The 23,216-nt window shown below is 46.9% G+C and overlaps 1 protein-coding gene across 2 annotated transcripts in view; it reads right to left on the minus strand.

Moving 5' to 3' along the window:
- INTS14 (integrator complex subunit 14) overlaps positions 1 to 23,216 on the minus strand; it is a 385,834-nt gene that overhangs the window by 68,601 nt on the left and 294,017 nt on the right. For both annotated transcript variants that reach the window (XM_069624242.1, XM_069624243.1), the window contains exon 10: positions 269 to 387. In XM_069624242.1, the coding sequence (XP_069480343.1) occupies positions 269 to 387 (119 nt within the window). The remainder of the gene's footprint in view (positions 1 to 268; positions 388 to 23,216) is intronic.

Below are 23,216 nucleotides of genomic sequence, written 5' to 3' on the forward strand. Positions count from 1 at the left end.
CGACCCAACCGCTGATAAAACCCTGCCCGTCACGTGAGCAAGACTTTAGAAATTCCATGTCTTTCACGAATATCCTCCTGGATATGAACAGGATAAATATGTGGAGGCTACGTAACGACAAAAGGGACTATAAGCACTATACGTAACCAAAACCATTTCATTATCTAGATGTAAATCCACTAAGAGGGACATTTTAAATATTTAAGTGTGTTGTTCAGGCACAAAAAGACAAATATTAACATTAACAAATATTAATATTAACACTTACCTGTAGACCACTGGGCTTGATCCATACCGTGACATTCTGAGCATAACTTCGCTTCGCATTGGGCTGCAAGGGGAAGGGGCTTTTGTTGTCGTCGTCACCATAAGGATTTTCTTTGGCATCTTTAAAAACAGAAATAGGCAAAATTGTCTATTTTTTTATGTTACTGAACAACAATACAAACTGTGTGCTGTGATACAGGAATCGTGCTTACTGCAGCAGTCATCAACAGCTTGATATATTGGCATACTACTTTCATTATGCAAATGTGTTCTGATTTTTACGCTGAGAGAGGGCAACACAAATGTCATGGTTCCATGGCAAGACTGTTTTCCTTGAAGGCTCTCATTCTATTTCAAAGTCAATCACAGAAGACTACAAAGAATTCTTACTTTTTCTGGTTTGAAATAATGTATTTATATAACACTTTTTGCGACTGACTTGCTTCCTTAAAGCTGGGTAAATACACCTGACATTACCCAACTTAATGGCATGCCTTTTATTAATTTTGGACGGATATAGGATTATGAGGTTCTGTGCAGTGATTCGAACATGTCAATTACAAGTTGCACAGATACTTCACCAGCAAGAACTTAGCGCACTGAGCAGTCACCTCATCTTCAATTCCTTTTCCTGACAAAATGGATTTGGATGTTTTTCTGGATGTGTGTCCAAGTGGTGGCTTGTAGCCACTTGGAAATTCTTATAGGCAGAAAAACGGGGAAATTAAGGTATGCAGAACAACTAACGGAACATCATTAGGGAGCTTGGGTATTATGACAGAACAAGACAAGTTACTTACCCCGGGTAACGTTCTTTTAACTGGATGTTCCACGTATTCCTCATCTTTTGATATCTTCCCTTCCAGCTTCAGCTGCTTTGTTTGTTTGTTTGTTTATTTAGTAATGCGCACCAAACCCATAGGTAGCTGGGCGCAGCAAGAAAGAATACTTTAAGCTTGGTTACAACATGGAATAGGTACAATACTGGACATGTCAATTACGAAATAATAACAAGTAATGCAAGGGTAAGGGTATATACAGGTACGGGTATAAAAGAGCAGTAGACTGACAGTGGTTTCCTGAGTATAGAAGAGGTAGGTAGGTAGGTCGGAGGACGTTATCTGTCATTAGACCTCAGCCAGATTAGTGACTTACTTCTAAAGCTGGTGTAGGATTGGTTCATTCTGAGATTCAGGGGGAGGGCATTCCAGTATTGAGCGGCTCTGACTGGAAACAGATGTCGGCAGCGGGCGCTGTGCGTCGATGGGATGTCCCTCGAGGGCTTCCATCTCAGAGTGAACGTCATTGTTGATATATATAGCACATGCAGCGCCCGTTAACTTCAGTTCTTTTTTTACGCCTTCCTCTTGCAGAAATACCAGCATCAGTGAATCCAGACAGTACCAGACTCTGAAAGAGCGTAAAGTGCAATGCCTGGAAATTTTACAGCAGCGTAGGTTGGGAGGGCGATGAGGAATACGTGGGAGGAACATCCAGTCGAAAGAACGTTTCCGGGGTAAGTAACTTGTTCTTCAAATGTATTGTGTCCTCCAACGTATTCCTCATCTTTTGATAGACTCCCAAAGCAGTCTTAGGTTTTGGAGAAGGAGTAAGAATTTTCAGACTTAAGATTTGTCATAGATTGAATGTAGGACAGCTTTCCCAAGTCCTCCTTCCTGGCTAGAGGATGAATCCAGACAGTGATGTTTAGTAAATGTGTGAATGGTAGACCAAGTGGCTGCCGCCAAATGTCTTTTATGGGCACCCCTCTTTGCACAGGAGAAGATGTTGCCATGCACCTTGTGTAATGAGCTCCCAGGCCTTCTGGGGGATCTTTCCCTGGCCATCTGTAGCATTCTGTAATAGCAAGACTTATCCATCTGGACAAAGTTTGTTTGGAACTGGAAGACACAGTTTGTGTCCAGTGTACACAACGAAAAGCTGGTCATATTGACGTATTTTTTGCCATTCCTCACGCCTTGAAACACTTGTGTATAGACGTGTTATAAATGCCATATCATATATTTTGTGAAACGTAAAAGCTCAAAGCCTGTCTGGGATCAAGCCTTTGTAGCCTTTCCTCTTCCTTGCCAGGATACGGAGGCAGATAGAATGTAGGAAGCACGATTTTCCAGGATAGATGAAAATCTGACACAATTATTGGCAAAAACAAAGGTTTAACCCTAAAGACAACCTAGTAATTGGAAGATTACTAGATAAAGCCTGCAATTCGCTCATACTGCGGGCCGATGTCAATGCAACTAACAGAATGGTTTTGAAAGTTAGTAGTCTTAGTGGGCATAAATGGAGTGGCTCAAAGGATGCACACGTTAGAAATGTCAACACAAGATTAAGGTCCCAAATCAGCCCTTGAAAAGGTGTAGGAGGGAACATTTTGGCAAGCCCTTTAAGAAATGTAAAGATTAAAGGCATCTTGAAGTAAGATACCTCTTCCGATGTGTGCTTAAAGACTGAAAGTGCTGTCAAATAACCTTTTATTGTTCCAATCTGGAGCCCCAGATTTACTAAATGTAACAAAAAAGACAAGACCATAGGTGTATTGCATTGAAAAGGGTCCACATCATTTTCCCTACAAGAGTTGCAAAATGTATCCCAACGGCAGCAGCACAAGGATTTTGTTGCTGGCCTTCTGGCGGAAAGCAAAATATCCATTACATTGTCCGGGAGGTCCCAATCCTTCTCTCAGAAACCATGCGTGAAGGTTGAGTGTCTTGACCTCTGGATGGAGAGCTCGACCCTCCTCTCTTTGCGGAAGACGCATTGGAGGGCAGATGATCATGTCCAGAAGGTGCAGGTACCACATCCTCCTGGCCCAATCCGGGGCTATTATGATAACCTATCTATATCTATGCCCCTCTAGAAGACTCAGACGCTTCATTATTTTGTTCCGATTGGAACAATTGCCTACTCTGTATATCAGAGGAGCATGGGACAATATCCCGGTGGCTGAGCGTATATGCCGTCTGTGTAAATCCTCAGAATGTCTAGAGACAGCTAGACATCTTCTTACGGAATGTCTATCTATGAAGAATACAATCTTACGCTATCTGGGGGAATTTGCGCACGACCCTAAAACTATATGCGTAATAACATTCTGGCGCTATTGCACTAACACCAGCAATATGCATCTATTCATTGCATTATATAACGTTTGGCAACAGGTAGAGATTAGCCTGACCCATGAACTGTAATTATTCCAAACACTAGGGGTGCCAAGGAACTCACTGAGTAATCTTTATGAGATAGATGTTGTTTAAGGCTTAAAAATATTTAATTTAATTACATCCGAGATGCAGCCGTCTTATGTAACACACGTGGATATGAATTTTTTATGTAAATAGCTCAAGGAAAGTTGTTGAATTGTCCTTTTTTTGTTTTTAGTTGATTTTATGCTATATGATTATTAATTCATGCTTTTGGTATATTTATGAATTATGTATAATGTTTGTAATTTGTAATATATGTAAAGTTTGAATTTATTTTCAATCTATACCACATTAAAGAATTTATTATGATAATGGATTTCTCAAACTTTCTCAACCTCCTGATAATGTGCGGAATGACGGGACTCGAGGAAATGCGTACAGGAGTCGAAACTCCCAATCCACTACGAACGCATCTCCTAGAGCTCCTCTTGGGGGAAATTCCCTGGATCACACTTGACACTGGTTGCGAACAGATCCACTAGAGTGGTTCCCCAAAGGGTGACTATCTCCTTAAGGACTTCCTGAGCTAGTTCCCACTTGTGGAAGACCGTGATCTGCCTGCTTAGAGCGTCCTGTATTCTCCTCTCCGGCTAGGTGAACCGCTGATAGATTTCTTCTTGAATTGGCCAGGACCAGAGCTGCATCGCCTTTCTGCTCAGTGGTAGTGAACCTACGCCTCCTCTTTTGTTGAGGTATTACATGGCCACTGTGTTGTCCGTCATTATCAGGACATTCTTTCTCTGTACAGAGGGCAAAACGGTTTTCAGCACTAGTCTGATTGCCCTCAGCTCCAAAAGATTGATGTGTAGTTTGGACTCTGATGGATATCAACGACCGCTGATTGTCAGATCATTGGCGTGGGCTCCCTATCCTGTGAGTGAGGTGTCCGACACTACTGTTATATCCGGCCATGGTTGCCAAATAGGTTCTCCCTTGAGAATGTTGTCCTTGCAGGCCCACGACAGAAGATCCTGCACGATTTTGCTCAGAACCTGAAGGTCTGACATCTTGCCTGAGAATTGAGACCACTGAGTCTTGAGAGCACATTGGAGGGATCTCATTCTCATGCGAGCCTGTGGCACCAGGAAAATGCAGGATGCCATGAGGCCGAGAAGTCGAAGGCCGGAAGACGCTGGGCACTCTGGAATTTGGTGACCATCTGCAGAATGTGCTGAGCCCTCACCTCGGGTGGTGAGCCTTTTCGCAAGGATGCATCCAAGACCGCTCCGATGAACTGAGTCTTTGAGATAGTATCTTGTGGGACTTCTTGTAACTGCAGGAGAAGCCCAGTCTGTGGAGAGAGTGGCAGGTGATGCTGAGATGTTCCAGGGCTTGTTAGGGAGAACGTTCCCTGATCAGCCAATCGTCCTGGTAGGGATAGAAGTGAATCCCCCCTCTCTTGAGACTTGCTGTCATCACAGCCATCAGCTTGGTGAAAACCCTCGAGGTGGAGGTCAGCTCGAATGGCAGGACTCAAAACTGATAATCAAAACCAGCAACAGCGAATCTCAGGTACTTTCTGTGCTTGTGATGGATTGGCACATGAAAGTAAGCATCCTGAAGGTCCAATGATACCATCCAGTCCTGGGGCAAGAGGGCCTGAAGGATCTGAGAATGAGTGAACATCTTGAACTTGTCCTTCCTGAGGTACTTGTTCAAGCATCTCAAGTCCAAGATGAGTCTCAATCCTCCGTCTTTCTTTGGAATTAGGAAATGAGAGTACCACACTTTGTTCCTTTCCGTTACAGGTACTGGTTCTACAGCACCTTTCTCTAGCAAGCGCAACATTTCCTGCACAATGAACAGATCTGGAATTTTGAATGAGCCGCTCCCCGGTGGATGGTCCTGAGGCCTTCTTAAAAAGGGGAGACAGTAACCCTGGGCTACTGCTTCCAACGCCCACGCATCTGAAGTAATACCCTGCCATTCTTGCAGATGCTGTGAGTCTGCCTCCCACCAGGGTCTTGTGGGTAAAGGCCTCAGAGAGGTTTTGAGGCATCTGGTGCAGCGGCTGAGGGTAAGGTAGCCGTTGCCTGGGCATACTTTGCACCTCTGCCTTGTCCCACCACAAGGGAATCTTCTTTGGCCCCTTTGGCTAACCAGCCCTCGTGCTACTCCAAATGAGGAATAGAAGCGAAAGTACTTACCCCTCCAAGATGTTCCAATGGGATGAGAAGGTTGTGGCTGTCTGATGGCGGCACCAAGTGATTTGGCTGCTGCCTTTGAGGTCTGTAGCTTCTTTAGGCTTTCGTCAGCCTTGCTGCCAAACAGCTAAGTGCCATCAAAGGGCATGTTGAGGTGTCTGGATTGCATGTCCGGTGCAAAACCTGACTTCCTCAACCACGCAAACCTGCGTATTACCATGTTCGCTGCAATGGCTCTTATAATATTCAGGAAGACGTCTCTCTCTTCCCCTTTGGGAATACGGTCAGCTGCCATAGTTACACAGTGCCACAGAGTGAATGCAAATTTTGCCAAGGCACAAGTGGCATTTGCAGAATTGAGAGCCATGCTCCCGGCAGAAAATACGTTTCTAGCCCAAGTGTCGAAATGCTTATCATCCCTGTCTGGTGGGATGGTTGGTTAAGCTGCCTGTTTGGTAGTGGCCGTTGCTGCTTGAATTAACAGGCTGTGTGGTGTTGGGTGCATTGATAAATAGCTAGGGTCGCTACTTGAGGGCCTGTATTTTTTGGTGAGGTTCTTATTCACTGCTGGACTTAATTCTGGAACCTCCTAATTTGCCTTAACCCTTTTTTGAAGTGCGACATCAAATGGGAGAATGTGATCCTTTTGTGGACCTTTGTCGCAAATGTCTGTCAGGTCATTTTGCTCTAATGGCGTCGCCCTTTTCAACGATTTCACCAACGGTTTTGTCATCGATTAAGCCCTCGAAGGGCTTGACCCTGGATTCAATGGAGTCTTCGACGATTGTCGTGTCGAGAACTCGGGGGTTCTCGAGGGGTCTCTGGGCTAACTCCCGGGCTCGAGGGCATGCAGAATTAAGCCTTAGCTCTTTCCGTGTGTTGACTTTTGACGGCACGACAGATCATGGCCTCTTTCTTTCTCTTTCGAGGGAGTGGGCCTCCTTCTCGAAGGTTTTTAGCATTTCCTGCCTCAATTCTTCCCAGTTGGCTGGAGTGAAGGATTTGGTTGGGCAGGTTATCATTCTCTCCGGAGAGGAATCGGATGAAGACCAAGAAGGCGATCTATAGTGCCTTTTCTTCTAAGCTGACGAGGAATGGTGCGGCCCGCTCCTGGAGCGAGAATGCTTTTTCGACCTCTTCCTTCGAGGAGAGTCGCCTCTCGACTCGTCGGATGATTTCATCAACCGTGTCATTGATGGGGATTTGGTAGGGGGCTTACTGTAAGGAACTCATGGTGGCAACAGTAAATACAGACAAAAGTGATCACAGTTCAAGGGTGTTTATTAAACTGTATGCAGATTGGAAAAACGCCTAATTTAAACCTAAATCTAAGAGGGGAATCAACTATCAAATGAAAAATAAGGCAGTCCTAGTGGCGTCGAGTTAAATAAAAGGACCTATACTAAGAAAAACATATTGCCAATCCTTACAACTAATACTAAGAAGGGTGTGGGATATTTTTCAAGAAAAGAAAGAAGTGTTCACAAATAATATGCTAGGAAGCAGTAGCCTGGGTCTCCCTTCCCTATGTTTATGTACAGGTAAGGTGGGATCTTGGAGCACAGCACACTCTCGAGCTCTCCCAGCACGAGATGACAGTTCCGTTTCAGCTATCAGGCCCGTCGATGGCCAAGTCTCGTTTCCCTTAAAAGTCTCTTACCTTTGAGGACCTGATGTCTTCAAAATAACCAAAACAAAAGTTCCTTTACCAAATGAAAGTTCATTTCTTGGTTTACTTAGGGTGAGGATTCTTCACCCCTGGTTCCCCCTCTTCTGGCCGCTGACCCCTCTCAATTCATTCAGCCTCCCTCCACCGGCTTCACTATGGCTTTTCTGTTTCTCACAAACATAATTTTTTTTAAACAGTTCTCTGTGGACATCCCTCTGCAAGGTTCACATTTGTCAACACACTGCTTCTTGGGACTTTAGACTTCGCCCCCCTTTACTGGCATCCCTCTGTCAGGGTCACTCTTGCCCTTTCACTGTTAACTTTGCTTTCAATGTTTGCAGGATTCACTTCCCTTGCTTTCTCTCGATGTGGGATTCACTGCCCTTACTTTCTCAACAGTTTGTAGGTCAAAGGCTTTCGACTGTACAGGGATTTTGTTTGACCTCCTGTATGACCACTTTGACCTAACTTGGTAGCTCTCCTACAGTCTTCTGGTATCTATAGTTTCAATCAACAGAGGGTTGACCAGAGTCTCTCCAGTTAATAACCACGTGGTGCTAGACCCCTCTGCAGCTGGGCTTCCCTTCACAATTTGACAGTTCTTCTCAAATCTTTCAACATGCCAATTTGTGACTTTCATTCACCACAGTCCGGTTCTTATTGGTTCCCCCTCCGACTCACCGGCTGCAATGAACCGCTTGGCTTTTCTTATATTTGGAGTCAAGGTTGATACCATGACAGTAGGAGTTTCCCTCGCTCCTGCTTATCTGCATCGACACGCTCTGTGTACCGTCCGCATCTGCTGCAATACACTTGGGCTATTTTCCTCGTTCTTATGATTCCGTATACAGAGATATCGAGGGTCTGCGTCGAAAAGGGCAAGGTCATGTCTCTCCTTGTCAGCCTCTCGATATTCGCTGCCTTTCTGCTCCTCTTGAACTGCCGGGCCTGGATAGCTGTCTCGTCGTGCGGTCTGCCTTGCTCGTATTGTGCTCTCTGGCTCCACCTTTTATCCCTGTGTGGAAGGGAAAGGGCCATCAGGTGTGTGTGATTCTGGCCAATTGCCTGACTTTGTCTGACCCTTGTATTGGGACATGTCAGGTAAACGGCTATAGTGTTAGTCCGTTGTCTTTCATGTTGTGTGAAAATGTTCGTGTCGGGAAAGGGGGGGGGGGGTGGACAGTGTTTCTGAATCTCCTATGTGAGAGGATGGGGAAAAGGTGTTGAAGGAAAGGGGACACTGCGTCTCACCCATCGGTGTCCCACTCCCCAAGGACCACCCATCCAGGTTATCCTCCCTCACTGGTCTACCCCAAGCGATGGACATGTCCTGACCACCTGGTTGACAGATCCCTGGGGACTAGCTAGAGAGACACCTTCGGGTTTCTTACACTACCCGCCGCCAATTTCCTTCAGAGCCTTACCAGTCATGGACTGACAAGACTCACAGTCTGCCGTCCTCTGCTCCACGCCAAGGCACCACAGACACACACAAGGAGGATCTGTGCGGGACTTCTTGGTGACACAGTCGTTGCATTTTCTGTACACTAGTATCGAAGTTTCTCTACAGAATAAACAAAGTGTGCCATATTTCTTGACGCGCTAGCTCTCGCAGAAAAACTAAACTGAAGCTAAAGGGCGCTACGCATGCTATATATACCCACAATGACGTCGACTTCGAGATGGAAGCCCTGGAGGGACTTCGAGTCGACTGCATCGATGCACAGCGCCCTCTGTGGAATTATTTTTTGCAAAGCAGCTGAAGCTGGAAGGGAAGGGAAGCTATCAAAAGATGAGGAATATGTGGGAGGACACAATCAATTCTAATTATAGTTTTGGGGTTGTTTAGTCCTTTTTTTCTAGACCCATAAACCTTTTGCCTCTTATTTCTTGGCTCCCAAACTTATTTTTAAGGACAGAGGGACTTTTACTGAAGTAATGCTGCCACTGCTACTATTTTAAAGTATATGGTCCAATGGAAGCCCATATGGCCCAGGGAAAGAAGTGCTTGTTATGCCCCCGAATTTGGCCATTGATCTATTTTATCAATCTACAATGGTTTGGGGGATTAAGTTTGGGGCAACTGTAATTTAGCTTTGAGGTCACCAAGGGTGCAAGCCAATTTACTGCATTAGCAGCTCAAAGTACCTTTTTGCTAGTCTTTGTGGCATTGTTGTATTTTATTTAGACCTACCCTTTGCCATTTTGTTTAGGGGCCTTTCCTTTTCAGGGAAACCATGAAGCAGGCCTAAAATGGCAATTGTGCATGCATGAGCTCACTTTGAGGCCAGCCCTGCACCCTCCATCTTGGTAAGGCTAGTTTAGACAAGTTCAAGGACTTGCGTTTGCCATTAAACATCCTGTGGGAGGGAACCTGTATGTTTGGCTGGTTTTCTGACCAACCTAGTTGTGTGACCACCACTACCCTGTTAGGAGCCCTGGTGTGTTATTAGTGTAATTAGTGCGCTGGCTTAGTGTGTGTAATTTCCATCTGACAAGGGTGTAGAAACCCTGGCTTTTTTCATTTGTATTAATACAATGGTGCTGGGAATTCTATCTCATAAAAGGAGGCCTGCCAATCAGACCCCCCCTTTCATAAATTCCACGCCATACACCCATGCAACTACACCAGTCTCCAGATCTGCAGTTCCTGCTATCCAGTGGCACAGAACAGGTTCAGAAGTGACAGGTGTCCTGTTTGACAGAAGCTGTGACAGCCACACCACTGCAGTACAGAAGCTGCATTTAAATCTGCAGCTCTGCTATAAAAAAGAAAAACATTTTCAGAGCTACTATTTGGTGACAGTTATAAACTTTAAATAAAAGCCATACCCGAGATTAGGGTATGGGGATTAGTATCTCTCACAATTGTTAAAAGCCACATCTGATTGGTATAATACACATATCAACATTATCAGCCCAGGCCACCTGTGGAAGGGGTGTCTGTTTTACCCAAGATAGGCTGTCTCTGCTGTACCCAGCAGGACCATAGCTGTGGGAGCTGCCTCTGTTTGCTCATTTGTGAGGTTTGGCAACACCTGTCTCCAGCAAGACAGACCCTCAGCAGGAGCTGTCATGGGAAACAGGAAGCAAAGGGCACATCCAAAGTACTCCAGCTGTGAGGCGAAGACCAGTGTTCCAAAGCAGAGGCAAGGTCTGATCTCTAACCCTCCCCATGGCACATTGGGGGTGTCCTGCTGCAGGTGCAAGACCAGAATCTCTGCCAGCTGCAGGTGTTTTCCAGCTCTCACCCCGCCCCAAGTTTAGGAGAACGAGACCAAGGGCCTATCCTGTCCGTGAGCCCCTGTATTGGGACTCTAAGCAACCTTAAGAACCAGATCCGACAGGATTCCTGTGTTTTTGCTGTAGAACTGCTTCGAGATATGTTTCAAGCACTGTTCGACGTATTCAAACCACCAGGACCCACCGGCGTCGCTTTTTGTGCCCTTCTGATCTTTAAACCACTCGCATCCAGAAGCTTTGTTTCCAATGTCGAACTGCCAAGAACAGCAAGATGGTATTGCTGTCTCCTAAGTGCCCCTGCTGGTCCAACTTCAGGCCCTGGAGACTAGTTAGGTCAATTTTGATCCCTTTTGGGATCAAAAGACATATCATTTAATGAACATTGTGTTTTTTAATTTTCTTTAACCCCTGCATCTGTCTATCTTTGTATATTTTGTGTTCCTTCTACAGGGGTGAGTTTTTGTAGTGTTTTTCTATTAAGCTATTATTGCATGATGCGTCTGATTTTAGAGACCAGGTCTGGCCATACTGGCTGGGCTTGTGTGTCTGTTCTAAGTTGTGGTTGCTACAAGTCCTCCCTGGGCTGTCCTCCTCCTTCACCCCGACTATCATTACATGGCCTGGGACTTCCATGCTGGGACCCGCTCTGGGCTATTTTTCTGCCATCTTTCAGTCTTTCCAGTCTGGGTCATTGCCTTGGTGTAGTGCGCTGCCATCTCCCAGAAGAGTTTTGGTACTCAAATATCCCCCTCTCTTATTCATTTGGGCCATCCTGTCATGTCCCCCACTGTTGTTCTCTTTGTGGGAATTCTTCGGCTACTTCCATCGCCCTCCTAGAACCATCACGGATTGGTATAATTTGACCGTGGCATAATTGTTTGTGGCAGAATTGACCATAGTCAATTTCACTGCAAACCCAATTTTGCCTTGGCCAAAATCACATAATCCATGCCCCCCTCCCACCGCAATACATCCCCACCGCCCTCCCACCACAATATATCCCCACTTATCTTTCAGCGTCTACCTTCATTCTGACCCTGCAGCGTCAGGTCCGTCCCTGCAATGTGGGTCATAACTGATGTGGCAGGGTCCTTATCTTTTTTTTTTTTTACAGTCCCCCGCTTCCAATGTCCCAGAAGCGGGGGACACCCATGCAACCCCAGTTCCCATTATAGCGAGCAAGGGGAGCCTGGGACACCCCAGCAACCTCTGTTCGCTATAATGGAACCGTATAGCTTAATTGACCAAATTTTTGGCTGTACGATCATTTCCCATAGCCTAAATTCAGTCAACTAGGCCACATACGGTTAAATATTTTCAGTCAAATTGGCCAATTCCACCATCACGGCTGTTGCTTTCACCTCTGACTGGTAGGTCCTACTCTAAGCAACTCTGGATATTATTGTTTTTGCTCATCAGGTGTCGTCGCTGGTCTAGGGTTTAAGTCCCTGGGCTTTTGGATCCCTTAAACTGCATTTGGAAAGAAGAGTCATGCTCACCGTGTTATTTCGGGCTTCCTGCACCAACTCTTTGGGGATCATCATCGTGAATACCCAGCTATGGGCCCTGGTTTGTGGGTTATTCTCTATACTAACCCTCAGGTTTCCACATGGTCCATGGCTGAAGGTCTCTGCAGGGGACTACAAACTGCATTTTCCCACTAACTTGCACTGTGTTATGTTAATGGGATTTGTACAACGCATCATTGCCATTTTCATGGTCTTCAGGCACTCAGGCGGATTTTAAAAGAAAAGGCGGAGGGTGGGTATGTTAGTGAGAGAAGAGGGATAGCACAGAAGTGCTTTGCAGTTCTATCTGTAGTTTCAGTACAGGAAAAACAGCCACTCATTGGTTGATGGGTGTTTGGGCTTTAGAGTCTGTACGGAAGGGTGTGTGTGCCTGCGGGATTGGATGGATTGAGCGTGTTGCGATTGTGTGAGTTATTAGAGAAGGTGTGGCTTTTTCCATCAAGGTGCTAACATGGGTGTTGTGGTAGCTATGTGTGGGTTTCGTATTTGGTCAGTATATGGCATGTATCAGAAGTGTGGAGAGTGTTAGCATAGTTCAAGGTACAAAGGTGGTTATCCTTGCGCCATTGTCGTTTAGATTGTATGGTGTTTAGGCAGATCCCTTGTGGGGTGGTTACGATGATATGTCTTTGCTTTGCTTGAAACCCAAGTTGGGCCCAGTACTTTGTGGTTTACCCTCTTAGTGTTTGGTTGCACGCTTCTCTAAGAGCACAGTTTGACTTTTTAGGGCTGCAAATCAAAGGGCCATGTTTCTAGTGCTCTCCTGAAAGTAAGGTGTTCCACTATTGTGCATATTTCCTTCAGAAGCGCGTTCCAGAGTTTTGTTGAGGTGTATGAAAAGGCTGATCCACCATTTTTCATTTTCGAGTACTGTGTGAGTTCCAGACAAGTATCAGTGATAGATCTCAGATTTCGGTTTGGTCTATAGATGGAGATTTGTCTTGCAGGAAATCATTTCCTGGACCACAAATAGCTCTGTGCAAAATGCAGAGCTTTTTAAATGGATCCTTTTCTTGACTCGTAGCCAATGGAGGGATATTGGGTCTGGTAAGATGTGCTCTCTCTTACCGAGTCTGAGGAGGAGTCTTGACACTGTGTTCCGTATCCGTTGTAGTTTTTTTGATGAAGTAGTGCGGCATTCCAAGGTAGATGCTGTTAGCATAGTCTATTCTTGGTGTGACCAGAGAGATGACAGCAAGCGTTCTGTGTGGGAAGGTGAGAAAGGGTAATATCCGCTTGAAGGTTCATAGATGGAAGAAGCATTTCTTCAGTGCTGCACTGACTTGAGGTTCTAGTGTTAGGTCATTATCCATCAGAATTCCAAGATTTTGTATTACTTTGGATGGTTCTGGTCTGCTTCCCATTTCAAGAGGTCATGGTATATGCTGTTGAATACAGGGGTTATTTGGCATGATCATTATTTCAGTTTTTTCCGGGTTGAGTTTAAGGTTATTGGCTGCACATCTATTCCCAAACCTCCTCCTCTTCTCCTCATCATGTCTATTGCCACCTCAGCTTTACCTTTCTATCCCATTAAGGGAAGGTTACCCCGTACCACCCTGCTCCACTGCCTTCCCCCAAACCAATACAGTTGAGAAAAATCATACATCCTGAAGGAAGGGGAGGGGCAATATGGAAGGTTTGGAGGTTCCCAAGCAACTGTAGCCGTTGTCGAAGGAGATTGGGCGGATAAAAGGATGGGGAGTTTCAGGATTGGAATAAACCGGGCATTAGAAGTGGTTAGGAAAGATTTTTCTTTTTGCAGTTTTTCCCCCCCTCTTTCCACGAGACTCCCAACATATCTGCTGACTTCGTGTGTGATCCAACCTATTTTTTGTTGGAACTGGTGAGTCCTTAAGGCTACCAGTGCAGGGCGACTTAGTCCACCATTGAATATCTATAGTATTGCAGTACTAGTTCCCTTGTGGACAGTAGGGCAGGGGAAGCTTGTTCCCCCTTTGTTTTACTTTATGGGAATTTCAACCCTCTGTGGTTGAGATAGTGACAAAACAGCGAGAAAAATGGCTAAGTTCATAGCCGGAGCCCAGTCTTCTTGGCACTGGCTTTTGTTGGCCATCTTTCTTCCAGGCATGGGGAGGAAATAAACATATATGGTAATTCTCTTTGTAGGTCCTGGCCAGTGCCTGGTGTGAGAAATCTGAAGGTGTCTCTTTTAGTCCCCGGGGATTGGTCATCCAGGTGGCCAGGACACGACCATCGCTATTGGTTCCAGTCCCTGGGGTGGACCAGTGAAGGAGGATCACCTGGAGGGGCTGAGGGCGTCCTTAGGGAGTGCGAGACTGACGGATGAGATGCGTTATCCCCCCTTCTTTCAACACCTTTTCCCCATCCTACCACGTAGGATATTCAGAAACACTGCCCCCCCTTTTCTGAGACAAGCCCTTTCACACAGCACGAAAGACAAAAGACTAACACCAGAGCCGTTTACCTAACATGTCCCAATACGAAGATCCGAAGGTCAGGCAAAATCAGGCACTTGACCAAAACCATGCACACTTGACTGCCCTTTCCCTTCCCCATAGGAATAAAAGGTGGAGCACGAGAGCACAAGACGAGCAAGGCAGACCGCAGGACGAGACAGCTAATCCAACCCAGCAATTCAAGAGGAGAAAGGCAGCGAGAAGCGAAGGGACGACAAGGCGCGAAGTTACCTTGCACTTTCCGATCCAGACCCGCGGAACCTCCCTGAAAGGAACTGTAATACTGCAGACAATAGCTAACGTGTGTAGCGGCAGATGGTGCACGGAGCATGCCTACGCTAATAAGCAGGACAGAGAGAGAGACGCCTGCTACCATGGTACCATCCTTGACTCTAGATACCAGAGAAGCCAAACAGTTTGTCAGAGTCGGTTAGTCGAGGGGAGAGCCGATAAGAGACTGAACTGTGTTGAAAGAAAGTTGCAAAGTAGCGAACAAAGGGAAGTTCAAAGAACTGTTTACGTTAAGGGAAAGCCAGCTGCAGAGGGGTCAGGCACCAGATGGGTGTGCACTGTCACCATTCTGGTGAATCCCTCATTTTGGAACTACTGATACCGGAAGGCCTTGGGAAGGTCTTCAGCAGAAGGTCAAAGTGGTCATATAGGGGTCTTGCAAAATCATCTATACACTTGAAAGTCTTTGGCCAGTAAAGTAATGAGAGCGAAGGAAGAACTCTGTGTGATTGGCCGTAGCGAACCCGACAGAGGGAGGCTGATAAATGTCCTCGAAGAGTTGTTTAAAAAGACATTAAGACGTGTGAATACAACAGGGCCATGTGTTATTGACGGACGCCATAGTGAACCTGACAGAGGGAGGCGAACAATCAAGAAGGGTCTGAGCCCGGCCGAGGGGGATCCTAGGGGTGAAAAGTCAGCATCCAAAGACTGATGAATATAAAAGAGAAAGCGAGCGATTGAGAGCCATAGTGAACCCGACTGAGGGAGGCGAGAATCAAGAGGGGTATGCGGCCAGAAGAAGGAGACCCAGTGAAGGAGAGCCAATGTGAACTCGACAGAGGGAGGCTAAGAATCGAGAGGGGTCCACGTCCAGAAGAGGGGGACCCCAGCGTGAACCACAATCACCCTAATTACTGTTTTGAAAGGAACTTTAAGTTGTAGTGCGATACATCAGGCCCTTGAAGAAAATAGACTTTTTGTGCCAAGAGACTCAACAATCGAAGAGACTGATAATTGAAAGCGGAACCGTCAGCTCGTGCTGAGGACAGCTCAAGTGTGTGCTGTGCTCAGAAGTGTCACCTTATTCTGTGCTTAAAACGTGGGGAAGGGAGATCCCTGGCTAGCAAATCCTGACTTATCATTTATGAACACTTCTTTTCTCATTGTACATCTTATCCCACACTCTTTCTATATTAGTTGTAAAGACTGGCAATAGGTTTTGTAGAATAGGCCCTTTTACTTTGACCAGACGCCACAAGGACTGCCTTATTTTTTGTTTTGATGGTCGAAGCTTGCTCCCATCTTAGATTTAGGTTATATTAGGCGATTTTCCAACCGGCACATCCTTAAACTAAACACCCTTGAATAATATTCACCTGTGTCTGTCTTTACTGTTGCCACCACGAGTTCATTACACTGGGAGGTAGCCTGTGTGTGCCTGAAACTTGTTTGGGCTGGGTAATGGGCTGCAAACTGCCCAAATGCACCTCCCAAACACGAGAAACGTCATGACTCTACCTGAACAGGCAATCCATGACTGGACATCAACTCAGTGTTTGAACGCTGTGGGTCCTCCTTCAGGTGTGCTGTACCCAAGTATCTGATGCATGAGAGGCAGTAGAGGGACCCTCATTACAAGTTTGCCGGTATCCCGCCGATATTCTGACAGGATACCGGCAAACTGCCCTACCGTTTCCGCCACCTGATATCCCGGTATTGCCGGGATATTACAGGCGCCAGAGCCAGAAAGGGTGGTAAATCTCCATTCGTTGAAGTCCCATAGGAGCCCAGGGAGGGGATTTCCGAAATTACCGGTACCGGTATTACCGGTCATTCTGGCAATTATTTGCCATTGGGGGCCCGATTTACCTCCAGCTTTTGGCTGGAGGTAAATCTGTGACCCCCACAGCAAACTTGTGTTTTGCCAATTTGATAAAAGAGTGCCGGTGCCAGAATTATCAGCAATTTTACTGCCACTTTTCCCACAATGGCAAACACATAATGACCCCCAAACTGTTGCTGTAACAAACATTGTCCAAGTCAACTACAGAAAGGCCAAGTTCTGTTCTTTATTGGAAAGGGGATCCTCCCAAGGTGCCCCTTTACCGTGAATATTTCAATTATCGACCTCTGAGTGCATCTGGACTGGGGATGACTCCTTTATCTGCACTTTGTGTAAACATGGGGCTGTTCAACTTTCAGTTTATCCTTGTTGTGGGATCTGGACCATGGATCTCTGCTGCTCTCTACCAAGAAGAGCCTTGCTGGGGCCTGCATCCTTTGTCCAGCATGCTTGTGCTTGAAGACCCGCCTTTTGGGGGGTCACAGTTATTCTACCAAAATACAACACCCTAACTGCCACCCATCGTCATGCTATTAGAAGCAGAGGTAATCGTCAGCCCAAGTACAGCCAGTTGGTCTTCAGAAATGTGACATAGCTAAAAGAGAACAGAACTGACAAAGCCCCTAACACAGCTGTCAAAAGAAGCCACCTCTACAACCAGCCTTGAAAGCAGTTACACCCAACAGCCTAGAATTACCTAGAGTTGTTTTTGGTCCTCATTGTGGTGGAAGGGCTGGTTGGCATCCCAGTTTCTATATCCCACTGGACCCCATCCAGTCAGTTAGGGTTTAATGCTTGCCTTAGCAGCCACCCATGCATTCTTTCTGGTGGTGGAACCTTAGTAAGGAATCTACCCTGGGCCTTCATGACTCCAGATATACGTTTCCCGTCTACGAAAGGGGCAGCCACATATCATTTTCATCATACGTAAAGTGTCACTATCTAAAGCAGCGGAAAACAAAATCTAGCCTGTTTTCTATTAAAGAAGTTTGACTAACTAATCCAACTTCCTCAAAGTTTCCAAAGTATTCGGTCAGTAAATTGAAACTATGTTGAACACTTGTTTCCAAGTTAGGGTTGGGCTCTAAATCAGTTGCAATGTACTGTGGTTGCCTTATATTTCTATAAGGCTTATGATAACTATTTAAAATATCCCTCCCACAGATACATCAGTTCTTGTGACAGCTGTGGTGAACCAGAAGGAGGACTTGGACGATTGTAAATCATGTTTTATTAAAAAGAAAAGGAATCAAACTCCTAACTTACCCTATTCTATGATGGAAGTTCCCTACCAACAAAACAAAAACTAAGGGTGGATGCTGAAGTCCAAATTAAAACATTGTACTCCGAATCCTATTCAGCTAACTGGCCCTACCACTTTAGAAACACCCAAATAAAAGAAGGAAAAGGGGAGGCATTGTACATTAGACTCAGCAAAGCTTCTGCCTGGCCCAGTTTATACTTGACTCGTTTTTTTTTTTAAAAGTCTTTCAAGGCTCCTTTTCCTTTGGAGTATATTCTTTCCGTACTTAACACCAAATTAAGTTTTGCAGTCTCTCCTTTTAATAAAGAAAACTGTTTCTTGATGCAAACAACTCCATTCCTCCAAGATTGCTTGAGAACAGACCGAAAAGTTTCTGTCCTTTCCTCCTCGGAGGAGCTGGGACTCCCCAAAGTCCTCTAGTCCTCAGACAGCTTCTTTTATTCCCCACAAGTTATTTTGGATACGGTGGTCTGACCTGGTTGCTCAAAGTTTTGCAAATGTTCTGGCTTTCTTAGCTTTAATTCAATTATTCCCATCTCCTTCTTACCCCTTTTCATGTGTTAGATGCATGCCTGGGTTTCTCAGGCTCTCGTGACCTGAATAGCTTTTACCAGTCATTATTCACACTGTTGGTACTTTCCTCAGGGCCCTTTTCATAGGTTTTTGTTACACGCTTGGGTTTTTCAGGCTCACATAACCTTAATAACCTCTACAGTCGTCACCCCCAGTGTTTGATTCACAGTGTTTGTATTCCTTTAAATTCCCTGGTACAAAGGATTTTCCACTCTCTGGTTTCTCAGGTTCCTGTAACTTTGGTAGCTTTTCTCATTCGTTATTTTCAATATTCTTGTTACTCCCAATTCCTCCTTTCATAGGGTGTTTGTATATTCAGGTTTCTCAGCTTTTCCAGTGGTTTTTCCACAATTTTCATATTACTCTCACTTCCCCTTTTATAGGGAAAATTGTACATGCTGGTTTCTCATGCTCTCATAACCTGGATAGTTTCCCCCCAGTAATTATTCGCAATGTTCGTACCTTGTAGTGGTATGTCTTCCGTTGGGTTGCTCAGGTGTCGGGTTGCTCAGGTGTCTGGTTGCACCTGGCGATGCCCGTAACTCTCGGAAGTCTTTGGACGCTGGGCTCCCCCTCCCCAAAGGAACATGCCCAACATCCAAATGGACAGCCTGTGTGACTAGGTCCCCAGACCGGAGTGTTACTGGACACACCCCCTCTGGAACTAGTGGCACAGTAAACAGGAGCTACAGTAATGACAAAGGTATAACATAACTAGGACAGCTTGAAGAAACAACATAAATGTCAAGACAATATATGCAGCAGGTTTCTTACTCTCCTCATGAAGCTCCTGGCATCAAGGGAACGCCTGTGAATGATCCTGGTGCCTTACAAAACCTAATACTAAATCTAAACCCAATTCCCTAAGACCAACTATTTACCAAGGCATCAGGATGCACAGGTCCATTGCAACGTGGAAATTATACCGTTGGGAGACACTGCATCCTGCATCATTGGGCTTTTTATATGTATGGGAAGCGTGCGAAAGGACGCAAGAGGAAAGGACTTCTCGCTTTGTGACATCATGCGTCACATTCTGACATTGCAGAAGCGTCATGGAAGACCGTGGCATCTGGGATCCCCCAAACGCCACGGCAACCTGTATCGGGACCAGAAAGGAACAGGAGCCCATCGCGCCCCTCGTGTGCATGGGCTTTCACCTCCTGGTGAGTATTGTGCCCTAACATCAGGCTTGAAAAACCTCATCTGCTTTCTCAGTGGCTATGTATCTCTGTAGCTACTGTCTGAGGTGCACAGAGATCAGGGATCCGGGCTCCCTCATACATTCTGGTCTCAGCGTCTGTTACCGGCATCCCGGGCCACCACAGGTCCTGTTGGTCGCGCCACCAGACGAGACAGGTGTCCGTCTGTCTCTGCTCTCATTTCAACCTGGGCTTCTCGGTTGGATAGAATGCCAACCCGTAGGCGTTCGATTAGCGGTTTGCTTGCCCTCCTTGCTTCCACTGGCCCTGCAGCCCAGCGTGGCTGCGCCCCTCCAGGACATCAATACTGCAGAGACTTGGCTCTGCGTAGCAGTCCCACTGACTCCCGTAGAAGTCTCCCTTCACTTCACAATCCATCCTCTTCTTATACACGTCACAGAAACCATTTGAACATGTCCTACTTTGTTGACCATGGCATTCAAATTGTGTTCAGCATTGCCTGAAGCCAAGAAAGGTAAGGAAGAACATTTGTAAAATGCCATCGTTGCAGGAAATATACAAGTCTTTTCCATATTCATATATGAAGACAAGGAGGGGGAGTGGCCGTTGACTGATCCAGACCTAGCTTTTCGGAGCTCCGTGGCCGCCCGCAAGAATCCGCCATAATCCTGTCTGTGGATCGTAATTTTTATCTCCGAGTCCAACCCCAGGAAGAAGAACACCCCAGGTATCCAAAAAGTGGAATTCCGAATGAAATCAGCCCCTGATGACTTGTGACAACGAGGATAAAGCAACACCAGCCGGCAGCAAAATGGGCGTGATTCGCTGGCACATAAGGGAGAGCACAGTGAGCTGCAGGACAGCGAAGCATCGAGAGAGGAAGCAACCCGATCTGGAAGAGGACGACACACAGACACAGCACAGCGGCTGAAACGTGTGGAATTGACTCAGCAATTGAGACAGAGGGTCTGCTAACACAGGTCAGAGCCTCGTAGGCCAGAAAGGATGGTAAGATTGTCTCTGGCGGTGGGACACAGGACCTGAGGTGGCCCGTGCCTATCGTGGCAGTGTTCATAGTGGACCCCCAGGTCGTGGGCAGTTGGGCTTTGTGGCTTGCTATATCCAGAGTGAATTGTTAATCGGGGAAAAAATATATAGTTAACGAGCCGAGCACAACGCCGGGAATTTGAGAGGCAGACAACTACACTTAATTGCCGAAGAGAAGGAACACGTTACTTACATGTAACTGTTGTTCTCCAGCATGGGTCTGGTATAGTTTCACATGCTCATGAATATTCCCTGTCGTCAGGCTGGGAATCCTTGGTAAAGAATAAATAAGTTTCAGTTTCACTTCTGAACTGTCTTTCACCTAACAAATCACTGGTCCCTGGGTCATACTGCCCCCAGCCAATGACTGCCCTCTACCTAAGCCCCTCCTCTGGCAGCTATCTTCAGATTTGGTAGCACGTAAAGTGGCAGTAGGACCAAGAGAGGGGTAGGCGGGAGGGTTCGCATGTGAATCCATGTCAGACCCATGCTGGAGAACAAAAGTTACAGGTAAGTAACTTGTTCCTTCTCCATAAAGAATACATAGCAGTACACACATGCACAACCACGGGAGGTGGCAAGGCTCAACATTAAGCATCGCAACATTAAGCATCTCTTACCTCCTCACCAGGCTCACCTTCAAGCGAACAGGTTGCGCAGCACTGATTGGCCGACTCTGGACTCCCCCGTGGAATCCCTGTCGACGCAGTAGAACTTCGTGAAGGTGTGCATCGACCAGCCCTGCAGATGTCAAGCAGGGGCACAGCAGACAGGAACGCCATAGTTGCAGCGATCGCTCTGATCAAATGGGCTCGGACAGCCAGGCAACGGTCGGTTTGCCAACCAGTGACAATGGGTGATGCAGCCGGAGAGCCACCTGGATATGGAAGCCTTGGAGAGGGCCTTTCCACAGTTCACAGGGCCAAAGTTCACAAAAAGTTGCGACGTCTTCCGAAAACTCTTTGTGCGGCCCACATAGAACTTCAGTGCTCTAGCCACATCCAGCGAGTGTAAGGTCCTTGCCAGCGACAAAGGCGTTGGGGAATAATACAGGTAACACCAAGGGCTCGTTTAGATGAACGTGCGACAGCACCTTGGGCATGAAGGAAGGGTGCATCCATAGCACCACCCTCGTCTCGTGGAATGTCAAATAAGGTGGTTTACAAGAGAGGGCCTGGATCTCTGCCAGTTGTCGTGCGGAGGTGATGGGCACAAGAAACTCTGTTTTCCACGACAATAATTTCAGTGGCGCCGAATGCATAGGCCCGAACGGTGGACCCATGAGCCTAGTAAGCACCACATTGAGCTCCCACGCCAAGGCCGGAGCTTTCACCGGTGGGACCGAGCAAAATAGTCCTTTGACAAACTCCTTGACCAAACAATACGACCATAAGGATGATCGTCCAGGAGATCTGGTATAGCGGGAAATAGCCGCCAAATGAACTTTGATGGAAGCATGGGCCAGTCCTGCCTTGGCCAAAGACAACAAATACGGATGCACCTGCGGAGCAGTGACTCGTAGAGGGTTGATCTACTGAGTACGGCACCAAACGGCAAACCTCTTCCACTTGTGCCCGTAGCATTTGAGGGTAGATGAAGCTCTGGCCTTGCCGAGCACCTCCTTGTAATCCGCTGGAAGATCGTAGCCCCCAAACTCTAATGCTGCAGGAGCCAGGCCTTCAGGTTCAGCGGTCCTTGGTTGTGGTGCAGAATCGCGCCTCCTTCCCTGCGGAGAAGATCTGCGTCCGCCGGAAGCTTGACTGGAGGGGAAGCTGACATGTTCAGAAGGTCCGGGTATCATATCAGTCTCAGCCACGCCGGTGCAACGAGGATCATCCTGCACCGGGACCGTCTGAGTTGATTGACTAGTCGAAGAAGCGACGGCAACGGAGGGAACGCATACAGAAACAGGCCATCCCAGGGGAAAGAGAATGCGTCCCCCATGCTCCCCGGCTGGGGAAACCTGCTGGCGAACCTCTGGCACTTGGTGTTCATCACTGTCACAACCAGATCGATCTGGGGATTGCCCCATCTGCGGAACAGTCGATCCACTTGATCCTGTCAAAGTTCCCCTTCGTGGCAAGAGCGTAGTTCTCTGCTTAGAGAGCCGGCAACGGTGTTCTTCAGTCCTGCCAGATGAAACGGTATGAGGAACATCCCCTGGGCTAGTGCCCAGTGGCAAAGGTCCTGCGCCTCTTTGGAGAGCGCCGGGGATCTGGTTCCCCCTGCTTCTGGATGTAGAACATCGTGGTGGTGTTGTCCGTGAAGACCCATACCACCTTGTCCTTGAGGGACGGAAGGAATGACCTGAGGGCCCAAAACATAGCCCGCAGCTCCAACACATTGATGTGCAACGTCTTCTCCGGTAGCCAAAGGCCTCTTGCATGAAGGCTTCCGGTGTGTGCTCCCCAACCTTCCAGGGAGGCGTCCGTCGTGACAGTCTCCTGATCAGGTGGGGTCTGGAAGTCCGCGCCTGCGGACAGATGTATGCGCACTACCCACCACTGTATCAAGCGTATCTTGTCCTTGAAGCTTCCCGACACTTGTATCCACTGGGTGTCGAGAAACTCCT

The sequence above is a fragment of the Ambystoma mexicanum genome, chromosome 11, assembly GCF_040938575.1.
Source record: "Ambystoma mexicanum isolate Mex_15411 chromosome 11, UKY_AmexF1_1, whole genome shotgun sequence".
Classification (NCBI taxonomy): Eukaryota; Metazoa; Chordata; class Amphibia; order Caudata; family Ambystomatidae; genus Ambystoma; species Ambystoma mexicanum.